The 21103-nt window shown below is 37.7% G+C and overlaps 2 protein-coding genes across 6 annotated transcripts in view; both read left to right on the top strand.

Annotated features, from left to right (window-relative positions):
• Positions 1 to 21103, top strand: part of LOC139814204 (uncharacterized) — a 157386-nt gene that overhangs the window by 67555 nt on the left and 68728 nt on the right. The gene's annotated exons all lie outside the window — the stretch shown is intronic.
• LOC139814805 (uncharacterized) lies at positions 11428 to 14254 on the top strand. The gene is made up of 5 exons (XM_071781306.1): positions 11428 to 11722; positions 11821 to 11920; positions 12004 to 12583; positions 13787 to 13985; positions 14069 to 14254. The coding sequence occupies exons 1-5, from the start codon at positions 11501 to 11503 to the stop codon at positions 14252 to 14254; spliced, it is 1287 nt and encodes a 428-aa protein (XP_071637407.1). The 5' UTR covers positions 11428 to 11500.

Here is a 21103-nt window from a genome sequence, read left to right as displayed (position 1 = left end):
GTGTCTGTCTGTGAAGTTGGCATATCATTTTCCAGCAGATCAAAAATAAAAGGCAGTTCTTGTCGCATGCAGTCGAGTTCTATAGTTCCTGATACTTTTTAGTAATAGTTCTGGTGATTTTATCCAAAAAACAGTCGATCGAAAAAATGATCTGCTAACTTCCCGTAGCAGATCATTTTCTAGCAAATCAAAAATAAAAAAGAGTTCTTGTCGCATGCAGTCGAGTTCTATAGTTCCTGATACTTTTTAATAATAGTTCTGTTGATTTTGCCAAAAAAAGTCCATTGAAAAAATTATCTGCTAATTTTCCAAAATCTCGGAGTTCCGGTTTATTTAAAATATTTTTCGAATAGTTCTGAGCATACTGAAGCATTTTCTAAAAAGTTCTCGACATTAGCAATGTTGTACGATTGTTTAAAAAATTAATACCGCCCAAAAACCGAGTACTTAGAGAGAATAGTGTGATATGCTGTACGAAATGTCGCAGTTCCGGTTTATCTAAAATATTTCTCGAATAGTTCTAAACATACTAAAGCATTTTCCAAAGAGTTCCCGACCCTGGCAATGTCGTATGATTGTTTAAAAAATTAATACCGATCGAAAACCGAGTATTTAGAGAGAATAGGGTGATATGCTGTACGAAATGTCGCAGTTCCGGTTTATCTAAAATATTTCTCGAATAGTTCTGAACATACTAAAGCATTTTCCAAAGAGTTCCCGACCCTGGCAATGTCGTATGATTGTTTAAAAAATTAATATCGCTCGAAAACCGAGTATTTAGAGAGAATAGGGTGATATGCTGTACGAAATGTCGCAGTTCCGGTTTATCTAAAATATTTCTCGAATAGTTCTGAACATACTAAAGCATTTTCCAAAGAGTTCCCGACCCTGGCAATGTCGTATGATTGTTTAAAAAATTAATACCGCTCGAAAACCGAGTATTTAGAGAGAATAGGGTGATATGCTGTACGAAATGTCGCAGTTCTAGTTTATCTAAAATATTTCCCGAATAGTTCTGAACATACTAAAGCATTTTCTAAAGAGTTCCCGACATTAGCAATGTTGTACGATTGTTTAAAAAATTAATACCGCCCAAAAACCGAGTACTTAGAGAGAATAGTGTGATATGCTGTACAAAATGTCGCAGTTCCGGTTTATCTAAAATATTTTTCGAATAGTTCTGAACATACTAAAGCATTTTCTAAAAAGTTCCCGACCCTGGCAATGATTGTTTTCAAGCGGTATTAATTTTTTAAACAATCATACGACATTGCCAGGGTCGGGAATTTTTTAGAAAATGTTTTAGTATGTTCAGAACTATTCGAGAAATATTTTAGATAAACCGGAACTGCGACATTTCGTACAGCATATCATCCCATTCTCTCTAAATACTCGGTTTTCGAGCGGTATTAATTTTTTAAACAATCATACGACATTGCCAGGGTCGGGAACTCTTTAGAAAATGCTTCAGTATGTTTAAAACTATTCGAGAAATATTTTAGATATACCGGAACTGCGACATTTCGTACAGCATATCACCCTATTCTCTCTTAAATACTCGGTTTTCGAGCGGTATTAATTTTTTAAACAATCATACGACATTGCCAGGGTTGGGAACTCTTTAGAAAATGCTTTAGTATGTTCAGAACTATTCGAAAAATATTTTAGATAAACCGGAACTGCGACATTTCGTACAGCATATCACCCTATTCTCTCTAAATACTCGGTTTTCGAACGGTATTACATTTTTTAAACAATCATACAACATTGCCAGGGTCGGGAACTCTTTAGAAAATGCTTTACTATGTTCAGAACTATTCGAAAAATATTTTAGATAAACCGGAACTGCCACATTTCGTACAGCATATCACCCTATTCTCTCTAAATACTCGGTTTTCGAGCGGTATTAATTTTTTAAACAATCATACGACATTGCCAGGGTCGGGAACTCTTTAGAAAATGCTTTAGTATGTTTAAAACTATTCGAGAAATTTTTTAGATAAACCGGAACTGCGACATTTCGTACAGCATTATATCATCCCATTCTCTCTAAATACTCGGTTTTCGAGCGGTATTAATTTTTTAAACAATCATACGACATTGCCAGGGTCGGGAACTCTTTGGAAAATGCTTTAGTATGTTCAGAACTATTCGAGAAATATTTTAGATAAACCAGAACTGCGACATTTCGTACAGCATATCACCCTATTCTCTCTAAATACTCGGTTTTCGAACGGTATTAATTTTTTAAACAATCATACGACATTGCCAGGGTCGGGAACTCTTTAGAAAATGCTTTAGTATGTTTAAAACTATTCGAGAAATATTTTAGATAAACCGGAACTGCGACATTTCGTACAGCATATCACCCTATTCTCTCTAAATACTCGGTTTTCGAGCGGTATTAATTTTTTAAACAATCATACGACATTGCCAGGGTCGGGAACTCTTTGGAAAATGCTTTAGTATGTTCAGAACTATTCGGGAAATATTTTAGATAAACCGGAACTGCGACATTTCGTACAGCATATCACCCTATTCTCTCTAAATACTCGGTTTTCAAGCGGTATTAATTTTTTAAACAATTGTACAACATTGCTAATGTCGAGAACTTTTTAGAAAATGCTTCAGTATGCTCAGAACTATTCGAAAAATATTTTAAATAAACCAGAACTCCGAGATTTTGGAAAATTAGCAGATAATTTTTTCAATGGACTTTTTTGGCAAAATCAACAGAACTATTATTAAAAAGTATCAGGAACTATAGAACTCGACTGCATGCGACAAGAACTCTTTTTTATTTTTGATTTGCTAGAAAATGATCTGCTACGGGAAGTTAGCAGATCATTTTTTCGATCGACTGTTTTTTGGGTAAAATCACCAGAACTATTACTAAAAAGTATCAGGAACTATAGAACTCGACTGCATGCGACAAGAACTGCCTTTTATTTTTGATCTGCTGGAAAATGATATGCCAACTTCACAGACACGGGGTTTGTTATCGCAAAGATGGTAAAATGGTGGATGGATATATACTGAATCGACATAATAATACGGTAAAGCAACGTAAAATTGAATGGTATTACGCAAAAATGAGGTAATCCACGAAATGAGAAAAGGAATGATAGGCCCATGCGCGGAAACAGCTCGATAAATTTGAAGTTGAATTTTGTTTATAGGGCAAATGTTACTTTTTCATAGCATTTCTTCTTCGTACAATTAGTGTAAATAAATGTCATATAATTTAATTCAAGTATAGCGATTGTAAGTTAGTTAAAAGAATGTGCATGCACCACTTTAAACTTCTACGTGCGCCAGTTACATTCCTGAGAAATCTACTTTATGTACTGTACAAGACAATAATTCTAGTCGCATGCACTAAATGCGCTAGATTTTTACTGCAGCCAAGGTTGAAATTTCGTGTCCCTTGCAGTGCCGCTGTCGCTCGAATTTACAACATTGTGAAATATTAACACGTACTCTTAAAATTCAGCCTGCGCTTTTTTGTAGAATTTGCTACCTGCTGTGTGAAAAAGTAACGGTAACGTAAATATTACTAGCGCTAAAATTACGAGATGTTTACTTTGCCAACGTCAAATGAAAATTTCAGACATTATATAAATCGAGTAATTTTTGCGACGATCTCATTTCCTTCCACAGAGGCTTGCGTGAAATATTTAGCTATGTAAGATTTCCAATTTCTGGTCGGATCAACCAGAAAATTCAGAATTTCGCGATTGTGACTCACATTACCGCGATCTGAATACTTGGGTCGGAAATAATTTCAAATCTAAATCCAGTAAGCCGCGATCTTTGGACGGATGTTTATATCCCAAGGGTTGTTACGACCGGATTCTGTCATATCTTTTTTGCACAACAATGCGCAGTCTATTTGTAGATGCTGTGAGAGTGAGCTTTTTCTCATTTGCGGATTCCCATATCGCGCACGTTTTCCCGCGCGATATTCTATACAAAGTTTTACTGGAAATTCGATCGGCGTCGTGATGTATCGCGGTTATCCTTTTATTTAGTTAAAAAAGGAGTTACATTCGAATTCAGCTTAAAACATAAAGAGGCGTTCGAGCTACCAAAAAGTAAATTAATCTCGATGCCGATTTTGTCAATATACAATCCGGGTGACGAAACAGAACTACACTGCGACGCGAGTTCACGGGGATTTGGCGCGGTGTTGCTTTAACGTAAGTCAGATAAGAAATTTCATTTGATTTTTTATTTTTCTAAGAGAACTACGGAAGTCGAAGCACGTTATCATAGTTACGAGCTCGAGACATTAGCGATAATATACGCTTTAAGAAGATTCCGCATATACTTACAAGGTATTCCGTTTAAAATAATTACTGATTGCAACGCGTTGGTTTTGACGTTAAATAAAAAGGATATAAATCCGAGAATCGCGCGCTGGGCACTTGAGTTGCAGAATTATGATTATTCCACGGAACACAGGCCGGGAAAAAAAATGCAACATGTAGACGCATTGAGCAGGGACGAATGGTATTTTAGTAGTTGAGCCTAACACTTTCGAGTTCGAATTATCGGCATGTCAAATGCAAGATCCAGTCATTACAGTCTGTCTTAGTCTTGTGTATCGCAAGAAAGGCGATCAAGTTTTATTTTTTGTTCCGCGAGCAATGGAGCAAGATTTACTCATTAAATATCATAATGATTTCGGGCATTTCGGAGCAGAGAAAACGCTAGTATTGTTATAAGAATCCTATTGGTTTCCGAGTATGAAGAATAAAGTTCACGATCATATTAAAAACTGTACGAAGTGTATCGCTTTTTCGAAAACGTCGGAAAAAACCGAGGGATTTATGCATTACATTCCTAAAGAGAATGTGCCTTTTGGGACGATACATGTTGATCATTTCATGTGTCGAAAAACATGTATTTTTAGTCGTCGATGCATTCACGAAATTTGTAAAACTGTACGTGGTTATAAGTCAACGACATCGCGCGAGACAATTGGATGTCTTAAGGATTATTTTAACGCTTATAGTAAGCCAAAGATTTTGATATCGGATTGCAGAACTAGCTTTACGTCAAAAGAATTCGAAGAGTTTATGAAAGAGACTATAATGTAAAGTAAAGATTAAAGATTGCGACTGCGTCACCTCAGGCAAACAGACAGGTCGAAAGATATAATCAGATTTTAGCGCCGGCTTTAGGGAAGTTGTATGACGGGAAAGATTGGCATAAATCGTTAAGAGAAGTAGAATTTGCTATGAATAATACTGTGAATCGAGCGACAGGCGAGACTCCTCGTCGATTACTGTTCGGTGTATCTCAGCGTGGACATATGTGTATGATGCGTTAAAAGAATACGTGGAAATGCAGAATGAAAATGTAAGAACTTTAGTGAAAATGCGAGCTAGCGCGGCCGAGAAAATTGTAAAGACGAGCGAATATAACGAGAAGTACGTAAATAAAAAGCGAAAAGTAGCGCGAGAATATTCTGAAGGCGACCTTATATAATGGTTGAAAACTTTGAGACTACAGGCGGTAAATTATCTCCAGCGTATAGAGGACTATATCGCGTTATACGAAAACTAATAAATGATCGCTATATCGTGGCTGATGTTGAGGGCTGCCAACCCGGCTTTGCCCCGTACGTACCGCGCTTTACCTCGCGCCGCCCGCGGCAAACCGATCATCCGTCGCGATCGCACCACGCGGTCCACGCCTGACCCAGCCGCCTATATAGTGCCTTCCTGCGAGAATTGTACTCACGCGCATGATGTAATAAGAAAGGTGTATCATTGCGCATAGCGGCGGCGGCTCGATAAGCGAAGCCAATGAAATTGGAGCCAAAATCCACCCGCGCAATTCAAACGCGAAACAATAACATATATTTTAAATATTGGTTGCATGTACTTAAAATACAGATATTTGGAAAAATAATAATTAGTAATAATAATAATAATAAATAATAATAATAATTTATATTTTTTTAGTTTTTAAATGCGAATATCTAAACTGTCAGCCACACACAGGACTTATGAACGTGTATGTAACATATATATATATATATATATATATATATATATATATATATGTATATATGTTTAATATATTTAATATATATAATGTACTAAAGAACCTATCAAATGCTGCTATCAAATTAATCAATTTGTCTCGTGCAAATTTAAACGCAGATTATTAGCACTTTTTCTGGCTAACGTTTTATGCAATTTAATTATCCTGATACTCCATAAAGTCTTCGTAATAGTCCTATGCTATAAAGTTTTCGTAATAATCCCGCCATGTTATAAAGTCTTCGTAATACTGTCATAATAATTTTGTCATTTATTTATACTGATAATACATTGCTATATGAGAGAAGGGGGAATAACATAACATTTTTTTAACGTAGCAAAAGTGATACAATTTATTTTTATCTTAAAATAATATAATGCTTGACCGTGCGTGCCGTTACAATTACAAAACAGTTATTTACAAAACAGTTGTTTCTGCTGCTCGCAGCTATAACATAATTTCTACTGTTAGATTTTTTTTTTATTACATATTTTATAAGTTTTATTATTTTTTTTCTTTAAATAATTGTTTGCGACAATTTCTTTATTGACTTTACGTAATCTGATGTATGTACGAGTACGTACGAGACATGAGATTACTTTTCTAGGAAAATTGTTGTTCAATTTTGTGCATACGATATTTGTTCCCTCGAGCTACAAGCCGGCGAAAACGTAACCTGCAAAGGCAACTGCGAAACGGAGACGCCTCGAGCCTACGAGAATTTCGGCTCGATTCTTATTGGTCGAGACATTGGACTACTGCGCATACGTGATGTTGTTTCACCTTTCTTATTACATCATGCTCACGCGCGCCTTTCATTGTGCCACGCCGGCGCCGGGTCATGCCCGCTCTCATCCGTTTTAAACGGTCCGGGGTTTTTTCCGTCCATGAGCGCCTCTATGTGACGTCACGTCACGCGTTCCGTCCAGAGAGAAGGATGAGAGTGGTCATGCCCGCTCTCATCCGTTTTAAACGGTCCGGGGTGGCCGGTTTCCGTCCATGAGCGCCTCTATATGCGCATATAGAGGCGCTCATGGACGGTCACCACCGCGGCAGAGATCCCAGGTTTAGGCACAGATTAATAGACAAATAGCCAATGGTCCCTCAAAAGTCGAGACCAGCATTTCCGTGCTTTGCTTTGCCCCTTACCGACAGACTTTGCCCCTAGGATTGAGTCCGGACTAAATATACCCGATTTTACCTACGAACTTTGCCCTTGATGCGAGCGTGCGAGTCCGAACTAAATATATATCCAATTTTAGAGTTCGACCAAGACTATTCTTTTTTAGTTTCGGTCGAAATCGAAACTAAAAACCGAAAAGTTTCGGTCTCCGGACTCGCACGCTCGTATCAGGGGCAAAGTCTGTAGGTAAAATCGGGTATATTTAGTCCGGACTCAGTCCTAGGGGCAAAGTCTGTCGGTAAGGGGCAAAGCAAAGCACGGAAATGCTGGTCTCGACTTTTGAGGGACCATTGGCTATCTGTCTATTAATCTGTGGTTTAGGTCTCTGCTACATAGCCTGTGGAGGGGATAGGCTGTGGAGGGGATAGGATTGCGTCACGTGACGCTGACGCACACAAGCCAAGCGCCCCGTGTACATGTGCGCTCAGCGCTCGGCCAGCCTCGGCCAGCTAGAGAGAACAAACATGCTATGCTCTTTCTCTTTCTCTCTTGAACCGGCGTCAGCTTTATGCACTTTTGGTAGCCCGTAGGCCCTTGGAAGATTTCCGTTGGTACAATTCAGTTTTCGGTACATCTGATCACTGACGATGCCATTGTCATGCCAAGCTTTGACCAGTTCATTAATTTTGGTAATCTTATTGATTGGATCTTTCGTTAATTTTTTATAAGTAGTTTGGTTATTTAGCATTTCGGTCATTTGATTCGCATAAGAGTTCTTGTCTAAAATGACCGTTATTTGGCCTTTATCAGCTTTAGTGACAAGGACATCGTCATTATCACGTAGGAATTTTTTACAGATTGTAAATTCCTTTGTGAAATACCTATCGATGTGATTCATATGTTTATTAAGGCTAAGAATATTGTGCAGTGAGTTGGTAATCAAACGACGTGTTTCATCAACTGCCTTATCCAGAATTTTGTATGTGTTGAATTCAAAATTTTTTATAACATCCAGGGACGCACGCACGCGATCTTTCTTCCCACTTGGATTAATAGGCAGAGCGAAATTGTCACCCAAGCTTAAGAAATTTAACACGTTGTTGATCCGATGTAGAAGGGATGACTTCCTACCTCCACATATACATATACAACCTCAAACTGAACATCGCCTTTTGAAGCAATAATGCTATTCGCAAGTTCAACAGCCTCAATAAACGTTACCAAAGAGATATACTCAATCTTGAAATCAAAGACATTAACTGTGATTTGAAAATTCTGCGATCCAATGTCACAAAAAATTGAAGAAAAACTTGCTTCTATTTTACCTAACGACCTAATCATTAATTTTTATAACTCTAATGCTGGGTCTACAATGCGAGTCGCAAAGTCGTGAGTCGCAAGAATTGACCAATCACAGTCGATTATTCTCCTCAAATTCGACTGTGATTGGTCAATTCTTGCGACTCACGACTTTGTGACTCGCATTGTAGACCCAGCATAACACTTACAAAATCAATAGACATGACGATGAAACTAGATTTAGATTAAAAAATAAATTTGATAGAATTATGACTAAACAAAATACTTTTTACAATTCGTTTTTGAGCATTGACCGCAGCAAATAGATAATTAACGTGAGTGGGAAATCTATTCCAAGCAGCGTGTTAAATTTCTTAAGCTTGGGTGACAATTTCGCTCTGCCTATTAATCCAAGTGAGAAGAAAGATCGCGTGCGTGCGTCTCTGGATGTTATAAAAAATTTTGAATTCAACACACAAAATTCCGGATAAGGCAGTTGATGAAACACGTCGTTTGATTACCAACTCACTGCACAAATTTCTTAGCTTTAATAAACATATGAATCACATCGATAGGTATTTCACAAAGGAATTTACAATCTGTAAAAAATTCCTACGTGATAATGACGATGTCCTTGTCACTAAAGCTGATAAAGGCCAAATAACGGTCATTTTAGACAAGAACTCTTATGCGAATCAAATGACCGAAATGCTAAATGACCAAACTACTTAAAAAAATAACGAAAGATCCAATCAATAAGATTACAACTAAAATTAATGAACTGGTCAAAGCTTGGCATGACAATGGCATCGTCAGTGATCAGATGTACCAAAAACTGAATTGTACCAACGGAAATCTTCCAAGGGCCTACGGGCTACCAAAAGTGCATAAAGCTGGTTTACCCTTACGTATCATCGTCTCAACGTTAGGTAGCCCTCTTTATAATGTAGCCAGTCTCCTCCAAAAGATTTTGCACTCCTCTATCCCAAAACCTAAGTCACACATCAAGGATAGCTGGGCCTTTGCTGAGTTTATTAATAATAAAAAAAATTAATGACGATGAGATACTCATCTCTTTAGATGTCACAGCTTTATTTACAAACATACCGAAAGACTTGGTTTTGAGGGGTATCAAAAAAAGGTGGTTCCACATTTCCAAAAAAACTGATCTCACTTTATATGCAATAGATCTAGTTTTGTCGTCCACGAGTTTTGTATTCAATGTATTCAATATTTTGGCAACTATGTCTAACTAAATAATATTTGTGAGTTATACACACTTGAAAAGGATCGAATTTTGCGATCGAAACGTAGCGTCTTTTGAATAATAAAATTGCCAGTTTGGTCGAACACAACTCCTGTGCTGATTGTTAATTATTTACTGGCGACTCAAGTTCTCGGTTTTGTTTTTAAATTAATACTTTTTATATACACAAGAAATTGTAATTTAATTAATTAATAATTTTAACTTTTAAATTGTAAAATCATTAAGCGATATGATAGTGTATCGCATCTGATCGCATCTAGAAAGAGCCACGCGACAGTCAAGCCGCTAATATACGTATTTCGTCTGCGAGGCTGACGATGCGCCGGTTCAAGAGAGAAAGAGAAAGAACATAGCATGTTTGCTCTCTCTAGCTGGCCGAGGCTGGCCGAGCGCTGAGCGCACATGTACACGGGGCGCTTGGCTTGTGTGCGTCAGCGTCACGTGACGCGATCCTATCCCCTCCACAGCCTATCCCCTCCACAGGCTATGTAGCAGAGACCTAAACCTGGGATCTCTGCACCGCGGACCGTTTAAACGGATGAGAGCGGGCATGACCACTCTCATCCTTCTCTCTGGACGGGACGCACGCTTCGCCGCTTCAACACGTGGAAGCAAGGAAATAAACTCTCTTACAAGTAAGTATAGATATACTTGGCAGTATAATTATAATAAATATATGATATTATAATATAGCATTTTGACATATATGCTAATAAAGCACAAAGATTATTACATTATTACATTTTATTGTACTATTATTACTTTAAATAGTCGGAGAGCTGACGACACTTTTGGCCGTTATTTTGTAAAATACGATTTTCCGTTTTAACCTGCGTGGACGACTCTCCTTCGATAATCCGAAACTTGGCTGGCCGTACCTGGGGGAGTTTAAAAGAATTAAAAGTACGCAGGTGAGAAAAAAAAAACGGATTTTTAAGTAATAGTATATAAGTCTTAATTTTTATCGGATATTGATAATTGATCACTCAGGAACATGCAAATAAATTGCCAGTTCGATTGCTCGGGGGAATTTAGTCGCCAGGCTTAATTATAAATAATTATTTTTAAGTCATACTATAAAAGCTGGGTTTTTTTTACTAACAAGTATAGTGCTAACACATGCCACCAAAAAAAAGCCAAATTAAAATTTTGGTGGCATCATCTCTAAAAAAATTATTGAAAATGCACAAAGCCGCCGGAGGGATCTGACGATGGCCGAGTAACGCAACGCAACGCTGCGTCAGCAAAGCCATTTTTTTTATTTTTACACACTAGGCCGCGCGCCGGCTTTGTGCATTTTCAATAATTTTTTTAGAAATAATGCCACCAAAAATTTAATTTTGCTTTTTTTTTAGTGGCATGTGTTAGCACTACACTTGTTACTAAAAAAAACCCAGTTTTTATAGTATGACTTGAAAATAATTATTTTTAATTATTTATGATTAAGCCTGGCGACTAATTCCCCCGAGCAATCAAGCTGGAAATTTATTTGCATGTTCCTGAGTGACTAATTATCAATATCCGATAAAAATTGAGACTTATACTATGACTTGAAAATCTGTTTTTTTTTCTCACCTGCGTACTTTTATCCCCCCCCCCCCCAAGGAACAACCAGCCAGGTGTTCGGATTATCGAAGAAGAGTCGTCCACGCTAGTTAAAACGGAAAATCGTATTTTAGAAAATTACTTGGCCAAATGTGTCCGTCAGCTCTTAGACTATTATAATTATATTTTCCATCTTTTTTAAGAGAAAGAATATGACATCCAATTATCATTCCTTACATTGCGAGAATGATGTCAGATATCCTTATACTGACAGAGTAGCGGTAGGAGAGGATTATGTTGATTTCATCTATCAATTTGTGAAGGATAGCAATATATCCACAAAGGACTGTAAGAATACTGCTAGCCTAAGTAATATTCGTAATAATATAATTGGAACACCTAGCAATTTTCCAAGCCATGAAGATTTTCTTTTGGTATGTGTATTTTCTGTTCTGTAGAAAGTATATAATCGCAAAATCTAATTTATGCTACATTTGGTAATATTCAGTACTTTTTTTACTCTTTAATACAGAAGAAGTATGATGTTGATATTTCAATATCTCCATGGCAGAAACAAGTGCCATATACTCTTGTACCAGAGTTTGAAAAAGATTATTATTTTCATCATATTGGTATGTAACATTTGAATTGATAAATAAGATATTGTTAAGGAAAATGTTTGTGTTCAAAAAAGGTTATAATTTTTATTTTGAAGATCTCGAGTTTCATGAAGCTGTATATCCAATCAGAATCTCTATATATGAAGTATATAATTTTGGGAACGTAACTGAAGTTTGGGCTCAAGATTCTGAAGATGAGGGTCGGTGGATTTTATTATGGGATGGACCGCCTCAATTCTACAAACTTTGTCAACCAAATTCTTTCAAACTTTTCACGTCGGAATCACGGATTTTTTCTCCAGCTTTACGGTCTTGTAACTTTAAAACCAAAATGCTCAGACTACAGTTTATATCCAACTCTTGCACACAGCTAGATGCTGTGATGCTGATCGGTACATCAAAATTGATTTTTCCTAAAAATCCTGAAGATAAGAGTATAACTAATCTCTTACACCGCATTCGGGCACAACGACATTCTTGTTCAGAGAGATTTTGTCCTATTCGTTGTTCTGAAGAATTCTCAAGAATTGAAGAAGAACCATTTTCTATGGACTACTACCTTCATTACTGTAAATTGTTTGACCCTTATAATACAACACGTGATTATGAAAATGCATACTTGGATATACTTGATCTTCAAAAGGAATTTTTTAAATATTGCGTTATTTATAAAAGGTATTATAATTGTCGACATTAAGTAATTTTATATTATTTTCTTAACACTGCGCGGACACTGTGGGACTTTTAAGGCACAGTCGATTTTTCATTTATGATTCCCACGGGAATAGCTTTAGCGCTTACGTTGGCTCTCCTCCACAAAAAAACTTGGTTATAGTGGGCATGTAACTGCCAAGCGAACTGTTCGACAGTTCGTTGCGCGATCGAAGTGTAGTGTGTGCCTTCAAAGACCCAGGGGGTCCACCTCGGATGTTAAACGGCAGACGGAACAGCGCATGTTACGCTCGGCGTGTCGGCTACACGGATGGAGGAGCTTGTCCGTGCCTTAATAGGGCCTAAGCAGAATGGCTGTCTTGGCAGTGTTTTATATATGCCTTAAGGTCATTAAGACAGCCTTTCTGCTTTAGGTTCTTAGAGTCCTTCTAATAAGAGTCGCGACACGTACGTAGCAGCAACTTTTGATTGGTTCGCATTTTCGGCAAAAGTACGTGAAACAGAAAGAGAAAGAGATATAAGAGAGAAAGAGAAAGCGATAAGAATGTATATCGCTTTCTCTTTCTCTCTTATTTTGCCGAAACTCAAGATGTCGTGACTCTACTATGCCTTAGGGATCCTTTAATGAAGGATCCCTTCTGTGCCTTGCAAAGCCATGCCCTTTACATGCTGTAGCATGCTATTTCGTCTGCCGTCTAGCATCACTGGCTCTATCTCGTTAATTTTGTCCACGGAAAAGTAATTTTGCATTTTACGTGTTTTTTTTTTTTTTTTCAATATTGATTCTACTTATAAATAATAAATAAGAAGTAACCTTAAAAAAAAAATAGCTTTGCTTTTGTCTTCCGAATCTCATTTTTTCTGTATACCAAAATTAAGTACCAATTTTTAAGTCCTTTAATAATTCAATTTCTTTTAGGTTCTCTTCGTGTATTTTTCTTTCAAGTATACCATTGTTGAACTATAAAACCCTTGAATAATTTTTTTTAGTCACACATTCCAAAATATGCTATTATTTATCAAAACTCGCATTTTACAGTAAAAAGAAATTGCAATAGTTCCGGCCTCTGTAGAAATCACTTTTTGAAATTTTAAAGATGACACAATGAATTTTTATAGATTTTTTATTACATAGAAACGCTTTTAAAAACACGTCAGCGTAGTGTTAATAATAAAAATAAATTTGTGTTCCAATGTTATTTGCAGCGACATAGCAACGAATTTTCACAAGAGCAAGCTCGCGCACAAGCAAGTATTTCGGAAGGAAGATGTGCCATCTTCTAAGCAGGGATATGTGAATCACCCTTTATTAAGAAATCATTGGAATTATGTGAAATTTATAGAAGATATCAAACTCTCTTCGGGAGAATCCAAGGAGCAACGTGACAGTTTTTCTACGCTTTCTGTAAAATATTCGAAGTTCATTTTTCGTAATAGTTTATTATAATATAATCTCATGTATTAAAATTTTATATTTTGTTTTTGCAGGATGAAATAATACTAATGATATTAAAATACTTGGATATGAGGTCGTTTTGCCGTATGAGCAAAGTAAATAAACGCCTCAATAATTTAACACAGGATCCTTTTTTCTTCAAATGTTTGAACATACGAAATTTAAAAAAAGTATACTATAAGGATTCATCCTTTTGTCATGATAAATTTCGTTTTTAATAATTTTGCATGCGCCAAAATGTAAATCTTTCACAACACTTTGCTTTTACAGAAGCTGCAATTCTGTTTCCAAATTTGCGTAAACTTGTCGTCAAAGTTGCACGAATTGTTTAACGCACTACGATTAGTGCTGCAGCTTTGTTACCGAATTTATCCTATTAAAACATTTTTAGAGATATGCCAAAATAATCGAAAAATTTTCCTCTTTAAAGTTTGAACTTAAACGCAATTTAAAAAAAGACTAACTCTCAAGTACTCCATGCCTTCTGTATGATAACTTTGGAATAAGAATTAGTGAGTAAAAATATGTGGGTGGGTGATGAACAGGGTTTGTGGGGTTGGGGTGGTGTGGTTGGGGGGGCAGGTTCGTGAGTATGGTAGACAGAAGGGGGTTAGTGAATGTGGGTGGGAATTAGATGGGGATATCTTTGGGGGACGGTAGGGTTAATGGGTGGGTGAATTAAGGGAGGATTGGGGGTGTGTGTAGGGTTGGATAGGGTTTGTGTGAGTGTTGGGTGTTTGAGGGGAGGAGCAGGGCGGGTTTATTTGGATTGGGGGTGAGTTATGGTGGAGGGGGGTGGGGTGAAGGGGGGGGAGTTTGTTATGGAACTCTGTTAGGGAAGGTGGATGAGTATGGGGTGGGTATGCATAAATTGGGGGGGGGAGGGGGGAGGGAGAATTTCAGGTGTTGCTGGTAGGGGGGGGGCGGATTTAAGTGGTTGCGAAGGTGTGGGTTGATGTTGGTGGGGTGTGGTGTTGGTGGGGGGGTGGGGGATTAGACGGTGATTGGGTTGGGTGGTGGGTGGGGGGTGATGTTAGGATGGTTGAGGGTTTGGGGTGGTGGGGCTGGTGGTAATTGTTGTGGGGTGAGAGGTCGGGATGGGAATTGTGGGTGGATGGTGGGGTTGTTGGATGCTGAGGGGGGGGGGATTGGGGGTTGGGTTTGGAGTGTGGGAGTGAAGGAGGAAGTCGGGGATGAGGGGGGCGTGTAGCTGGGTGTTGGGTTGGGGTGTGGAGGGTGTTGTGGGTGGTGGGTAGTGGTGTCGGGGGTATGGCGGAGGGGGGGTGTTTTTGGTGATGGGGGAGGGAAGGGGGGCTTAGTGAGGTGGGGAGGGATAGGGGGTTGGGTAAGATATGGGGGATGTTGGGGGTGGGATGTGGGAACGAGAGGTTTGTCAGTAGGCATAAGTGTTGGTGTAAGAGTGGATGAGTGGGTCACGTTGGGTGGTAGGATAGTGGGGGGTGGTGCGTGATTGAGGGTGTGGGGTGGGTGAAATGGATTGTTTTTCGGGGGCGGTTTGTTGGGTTTGTGTTCGGTGGGATTTAAGGGTGGGGGGGTTGAGGTTGTTGTTTGTTGGACTAGAGGGGTGTGAGTGTGAAGAGTGTGTTGGGGGTTGGCGGTTATGTAGGGGTTTGGTTTATTGGGGGAAGAGTGGGGTGGGGTGTATGAGGGGGGGGGGAAGTAGGATTGAGGTGTGGGTGGGGATGGATGGAGTGGTGAGGTGTGTGGGGGGTTCCATCTTTCTCGTTTTTCCCCCTCTCTCATTCCCTTTCCTTTCTTCACAATCATAATTTATTTTATTCACTTTTTTACTTTTTACTATTTGTTTAAATAATAAACTTGAAAATTCAATCAATTGTAATATATATATGTATATGCACTAAAAAAAGATTGTCTGAATATTATCATTAAAATATATCTTCGTAGTGTTTCTCAATTTTGTTTTCTGAAATCTTTTTCGCGCGTGCGAATAAAAGTGCTTGATAAAAGTAAATAATAATTGTATTAAATACAAAGACAATTTTTCTTTAGCGAAAATAACTCTATTAATGTCACTTTTTGCCGAGTTTATTTCATCTGTAAAATATTTTCTATCGTTTCTTTCTTTATGCCTGCCAATTTCTCTTGTAAATTTCCTATGTCTGGTGTATCTCACCTCATAATTGCTTCGTCGTCGTCCATCAGAGTCTCAAGCTCTCTCTTTCTTCTCCTCTTGTTTCTTCATTGCATTCGCACAACATTCATTTGCGAAAACATGATTAATTACGATTGCACAAATTTTAATCATCAAGAATACGATAAATACACTGCACTATGCACGGCGCTTCCGACGTTAATCGCACACGACGCGCACTTTACTACGTCACGACGAAAATATAACAAAAAAAACAGTACGTTCCGCACGCGGCGACTGGCAGATAAACGTAGCGACAAAGGATTTTCAATAATCATCAATATATAAACGCCCAATTCACGATAATAAGTGAATATCAAATAATGTATTAAATAAAATTAACTATCAATGCAAGCTAAAATGCAAGATTAATTTACGATAGTACTTGCTAATTAAACGCGACACTAGTCGACTCGGTGTTGACTTTCCAACCGTTAATAAGCGATAAATTCAAAAATAAATAATTGACGACTTTTTATCCTGCGACGCGACGCGACATGACGCGACGCGATTGATAAAGTTCAACTAATGAACTAATTAAGGCGCGATAAACCGTCCAAAAGTATATAATACCGCAATTCAGCGTTGCGCAATACATTTCGAATGTATAAATCCTGCGAAAAGCATGTATTATTCATAACTCGATATATTGCTTTTCGTTACTTGAATTACTCGATCTCGCGATTTACGTATCACTCTGCGCTCTCAATCCGAGAATGGGGAACAAATTACATTCAAGTCGGTAAAAATTTGAAGTACGAGACGTGAGATATGTTCCGATCCAAGCATCTCTGAACAAACAACCGTCTCTCAGTAAACAAATATCGTAAAACAATAATTTATAACTACGCGCTTGGAATTTTTACGTCAGAATGAATAAATCGCGCGAAATGTCTATCTCGATAAACAGTCGTTGTCGCCTAGATGCGAATTTTTAATCATCAAAATTAATTGCGCAAGATAGTAATCGCCAATTTTTCCTACAAAATGGTCGCGAGAAATAATGCTCGCTTTTTAGTTAGACAATCCCTAATTCGTCAGATTTCAGGATAAAATTCTGTTCTTCTATAACTTTATAAGCCATATACGTATATATGTATTTTATTATATCCTACTTTATCGTGTATATGTATATAGCTGTAATGATTCCTTAAAATATGTTTCGTATTGCATAGTATACGAAATGGAATTCTGCCTCGAATTTTGCAACACAAATCGTTCGAGGAGATGAGAGCGACTCGTGTTACCTGCTCGCCCGACTACCGCGGCGCGAATGATAACACCGCGGCAACCCGCAACCTTGTACAGGCACTGAGTTCGCCGCGATATACCTCCCCCCAAGACCGCACATCAACAAAATGCCATAGCCCGGTTTTGTTGTTATTACGAAATATGTAACGTATATACCAATGAAACGGAATAACTGAATATTCTATCCTGCAGTATATAATAAATAAATAAAGTAACAGAATAAAATCGGAACTCTGCCTCTCACATCTCAAATTAATTTCGACGAATTGTAAAGCAAACCTGGTGTTTATCTGAAGAGTAAAATATGTTATTCAGATGGAAAAAGTATTTGTATAAATTAATCGCTGTTATTTCTCGCTCGGCAAATTTTTATATTAGAGAAATGAAATTTCTCGAATGTTTCTCTAATATTATAATGCAATTTTAATGAGTCAAGAATTTTTTCTATAATTTTAATAAAATAGGAGAATAAAATAAATTTGTCATAAAAATATGGTAATTTATTTTTTCTATTAATGAATAAAATTACACAATTTTATTCCCCTTGGAACAAAAAATTTTAAATAATAATAATAATAAATTATAAAAAATATATAGGTATATATATGATTTATAAATATAAATTATAATTATTTAGTAGATATGTTTTTTAATCACAATAAAGATGAACTTCATTCTTCAAATTTAAACAGAACATTAATTCAATAGTTTCTTTTAAATAAAATAATTAATCACTTAAATTTAAATATGTTTAAATTTAATTTATTAAAACAAGGATTAAATAATTTGCGCATAGTAATTAAAATTTACTATTAATAATCAACTTGTTAATATCAGATTGTTATAATAGTTATATTGTTACGTACACTATGTACAGTATAAAAAACCAAAAAACAAAATTATTTCGAAAATTATTGTAAATTCGTCATTTTAAAGTTAACACATAGGAATATTTTCTTTAAAACGGAAAAATTCTTGTTAGTTTTGTATTATTTGAGTGCATTGTGTACACGAATATTGTATAAAACTTCTTACAGGATATTTAGCGTCTCTTCCATCGTCACTGAAAGGATCAGATTTATGTAATGCTGCTTATGCAACTGCATAAAAAAAGTAGGCTACATCCGAGAGTTAATAAATGTATAGAATGTCTGATATGCAAGCTTTATCGACGTCTTGCACTTATACTTTAGTCATTTTACACACGACAAAAAGTAACGCGGTCGAAGGAAAGCTCGAATATGAAAATCGAATGATTATTCGGATAAAAGCTCTTTCTGTATTCCAAATTTGGTATTAAGTTGAAAATTTCAATTTTATGAGCTGTTGCTATCTCGAACTGGGTCATCGATTTAATTTTAGTTTATAAAGCTAGCGCGAAAGAGTCGAGTCGTTCAATAGAAAGGACATTTTTCCATCAGATCATACTTTACAAGCATAGACTGCCATGAAAAAATTTCTAAGACTATTCGCTGGGATGACCTTCGGTCGAATTTTTCATATCGAGATGAACGACTTCACTCGAGTAAGATATAACTAATGGTAAGTCTGCAACGATCTAATACATTATATTATTTTTCTTTAAAATGTCTTAATTACAAATATCTCGTCAAAGAACACGAAATAAAATAAAGATAATAATTTTTGTGCAGTGTTAAAACTGTCAGCGGTAAGTGATGGATGTGCGAAACGCCTGACAATTAACTGTTATTATAAGATGAAGACCGATTAGGTTTGTAAAAGTCTTAAAATGTTCATTATCGTTATATTAATCTTAAGAGATCGATTTATATCCATCCCGTCGTGAAATAAAAGCTTGACGGATGCGGCTAGCACGTCGAATAAAGACTCGAGAAGAAGTCGTTTCTCACGAGCGGTTGCCGGCCACGTCGTAATAATGCAGATATCGTACAACGAGACCAGTTTTCAATGCGGTATCACCTTATCGTGTAAAAAGATACGTCGTATCAAGAGACACGGTAGTGTCTCGCGCCAAGTACACGCGGAGCGAGACCGACCGTGATGACTCTTTTACGCGACGCGACGGGTTGCGAGTACCCGAGATGTTGAGATCTCGATAACGAGTGAACGGATCAAGTTCTAAGTAGGCTTGATCGATAGCTTGGGGTCCAATTAGGGGGGGGTTTCTCTCATAATATTCCGCTACGTGCCCTACGAGCGGAGATATTGCGACGCAAAGTCCAAATGGGAAAATTTATTTTTAAGATACTTCCTCTTCTTCTTCTTCTTCTACTTCTTCTACTTCTAACGCCGACGTTATATGATGACGTCATAATCAGAAACGTTACTTTCACTTTTTCGACGCTGGCGGCGCAGGTATCGCCAGTTTCGATATCGCGCGCGTATTTTGAAATTAGGTCGATAGACTTATCGGTCAGGAGTAAGATTTCTATTTAGGTATTTTAGGTAAATTAGGTATATACTTATATAATATATATTGAGTCAATTCTTTCATGTTTATCTGGAGAGATTTCGTATCCTTACATCGTATTACCACCGCTGCCGAAAAAGAAGGTTCTCTACGCTTGGCAGAAAGTGCCGCTAGGGAATTTTTAAGTCGATTCTTATGAATCAAGCTTGAATTCGATATCTACGTGTCCCAGGTTGCCGATGACGAGGTCCACATAGTGCGCTCCGTAGTTTTCGGTGTCTACGTGTATTAATACCTTGAATTCGATGTCCACGTGTCCCAGGTTGCTGATGACGGGATCCAGATAGTGCGCTTCATAGTTTTCGGTGTCCAGGTGTAATCGTACGTTGAATTCGATGTCTAGGTGTCCCAGGTTGCCGATGACAAGGTCCACATAGTGCGCTTCCTAGTTTTCGGTGTCTACGTGTATTAATACCTTGAATTCAATGTCCACGTGTCCCAGGTTGCCGATGACGGGATCCAGATAGTGCGCTTCATAGTTTTCGGTGTCCAGGTGTAATCGTACGTTGAATTCGATGTCTAGGTGTCCCAGGTTGCCGATGACGAGGTCCACATAGTGCGCTCCGTAGTTTTTGGTGTCTACGTGTATTAATACCTTGAATTTGATGTCCACGTGTCCCAGGTTGCTGATGACGAGATCCACATAGTGCGCTCCGTAGTTGTCGGTGTCTACGTGTATTAATATTTTGAAATTGATGTCTAGGTGTCTCAGGTTGCTGATGACGAGGTCCAGATAGCGCGCTCCGTAGTTTTCGGTGTCTAGATGTAATAATACCTCGAATTTGATGTCTACGTGTTTCAGGTTGCCGATGACGAGGTCCACATAGTGCGCTTTGTAGTTTTTGGTGTCTAGGTGTATTAATAACTTTAAATCTGAATGTAGGACACCTAGACATCGAATTCAAGCTTGATTCATAAGAATCGACTTAAAAATTCCCTAGCGGCAGAATCAAGAGACACGGTAGTGTCTCGCGCCAAGTACACGCGGAGCGAGACCGACCGTGACTCTTTTACGCGACGCGACGGGTTGCGAGTACCCGAGATGTTGAGATCTCAATAACGAGTGAACGGATCAAGTTCTAAGTAGGCTTGATCGATAGCTTACGAGCGGAGATATTGCGACGCAAAGTCCAAATGTGAAAATTTTTATTAAGATACTTCTTTTTCTATCTACTTCTAACGCCGACGTCT

The sequence above is a fragment of the Temnothorax longispinosus genome, chromosome 6 (assembly GCF_030848805.1).
Source record: "Temnothorax longispinosus isolate EJ_2023e chromosome 6, Tlon_JGU_v1, whole genome shotgun sequence".
In the NCBI taxonomy this organism is placed as follows: domain Eukaryota; kingdom Metazoa; phylum Arthropoda; class Insecta; order Hymenoptera; family Formicidae; genus Temnothorax; species Temnothorax longispinosus.
Note: the sequence above shows the minus strand (reverse complement) of the source record. Positions and strands in the feature narration are given on the sequence as shown.

Bases quoted from the DNA above. Each gene is read 5' to 3' on its own strand.
- LOC139814805 (XM_071781306.1), top strand. From the start codon at position 11,501: ATGACATCCAATTATCATTCCTTACATTGCGAGAATGATGTCAGATAT. The intron at 11,723-11,820 runs GTATGTGTATTT...TCTTTAATACAG, and splicing joins GCCATGAAGATTTTCTTTTG to AAGAAGTATGATGTTGATAT. The intron at 11,921-12,003 runs GTATGTAACATT...TTTATTTTGAAG, and splicing joins TTATTATTTTCATCATATTG to ATCTCGAGTTTCATGAAGCT.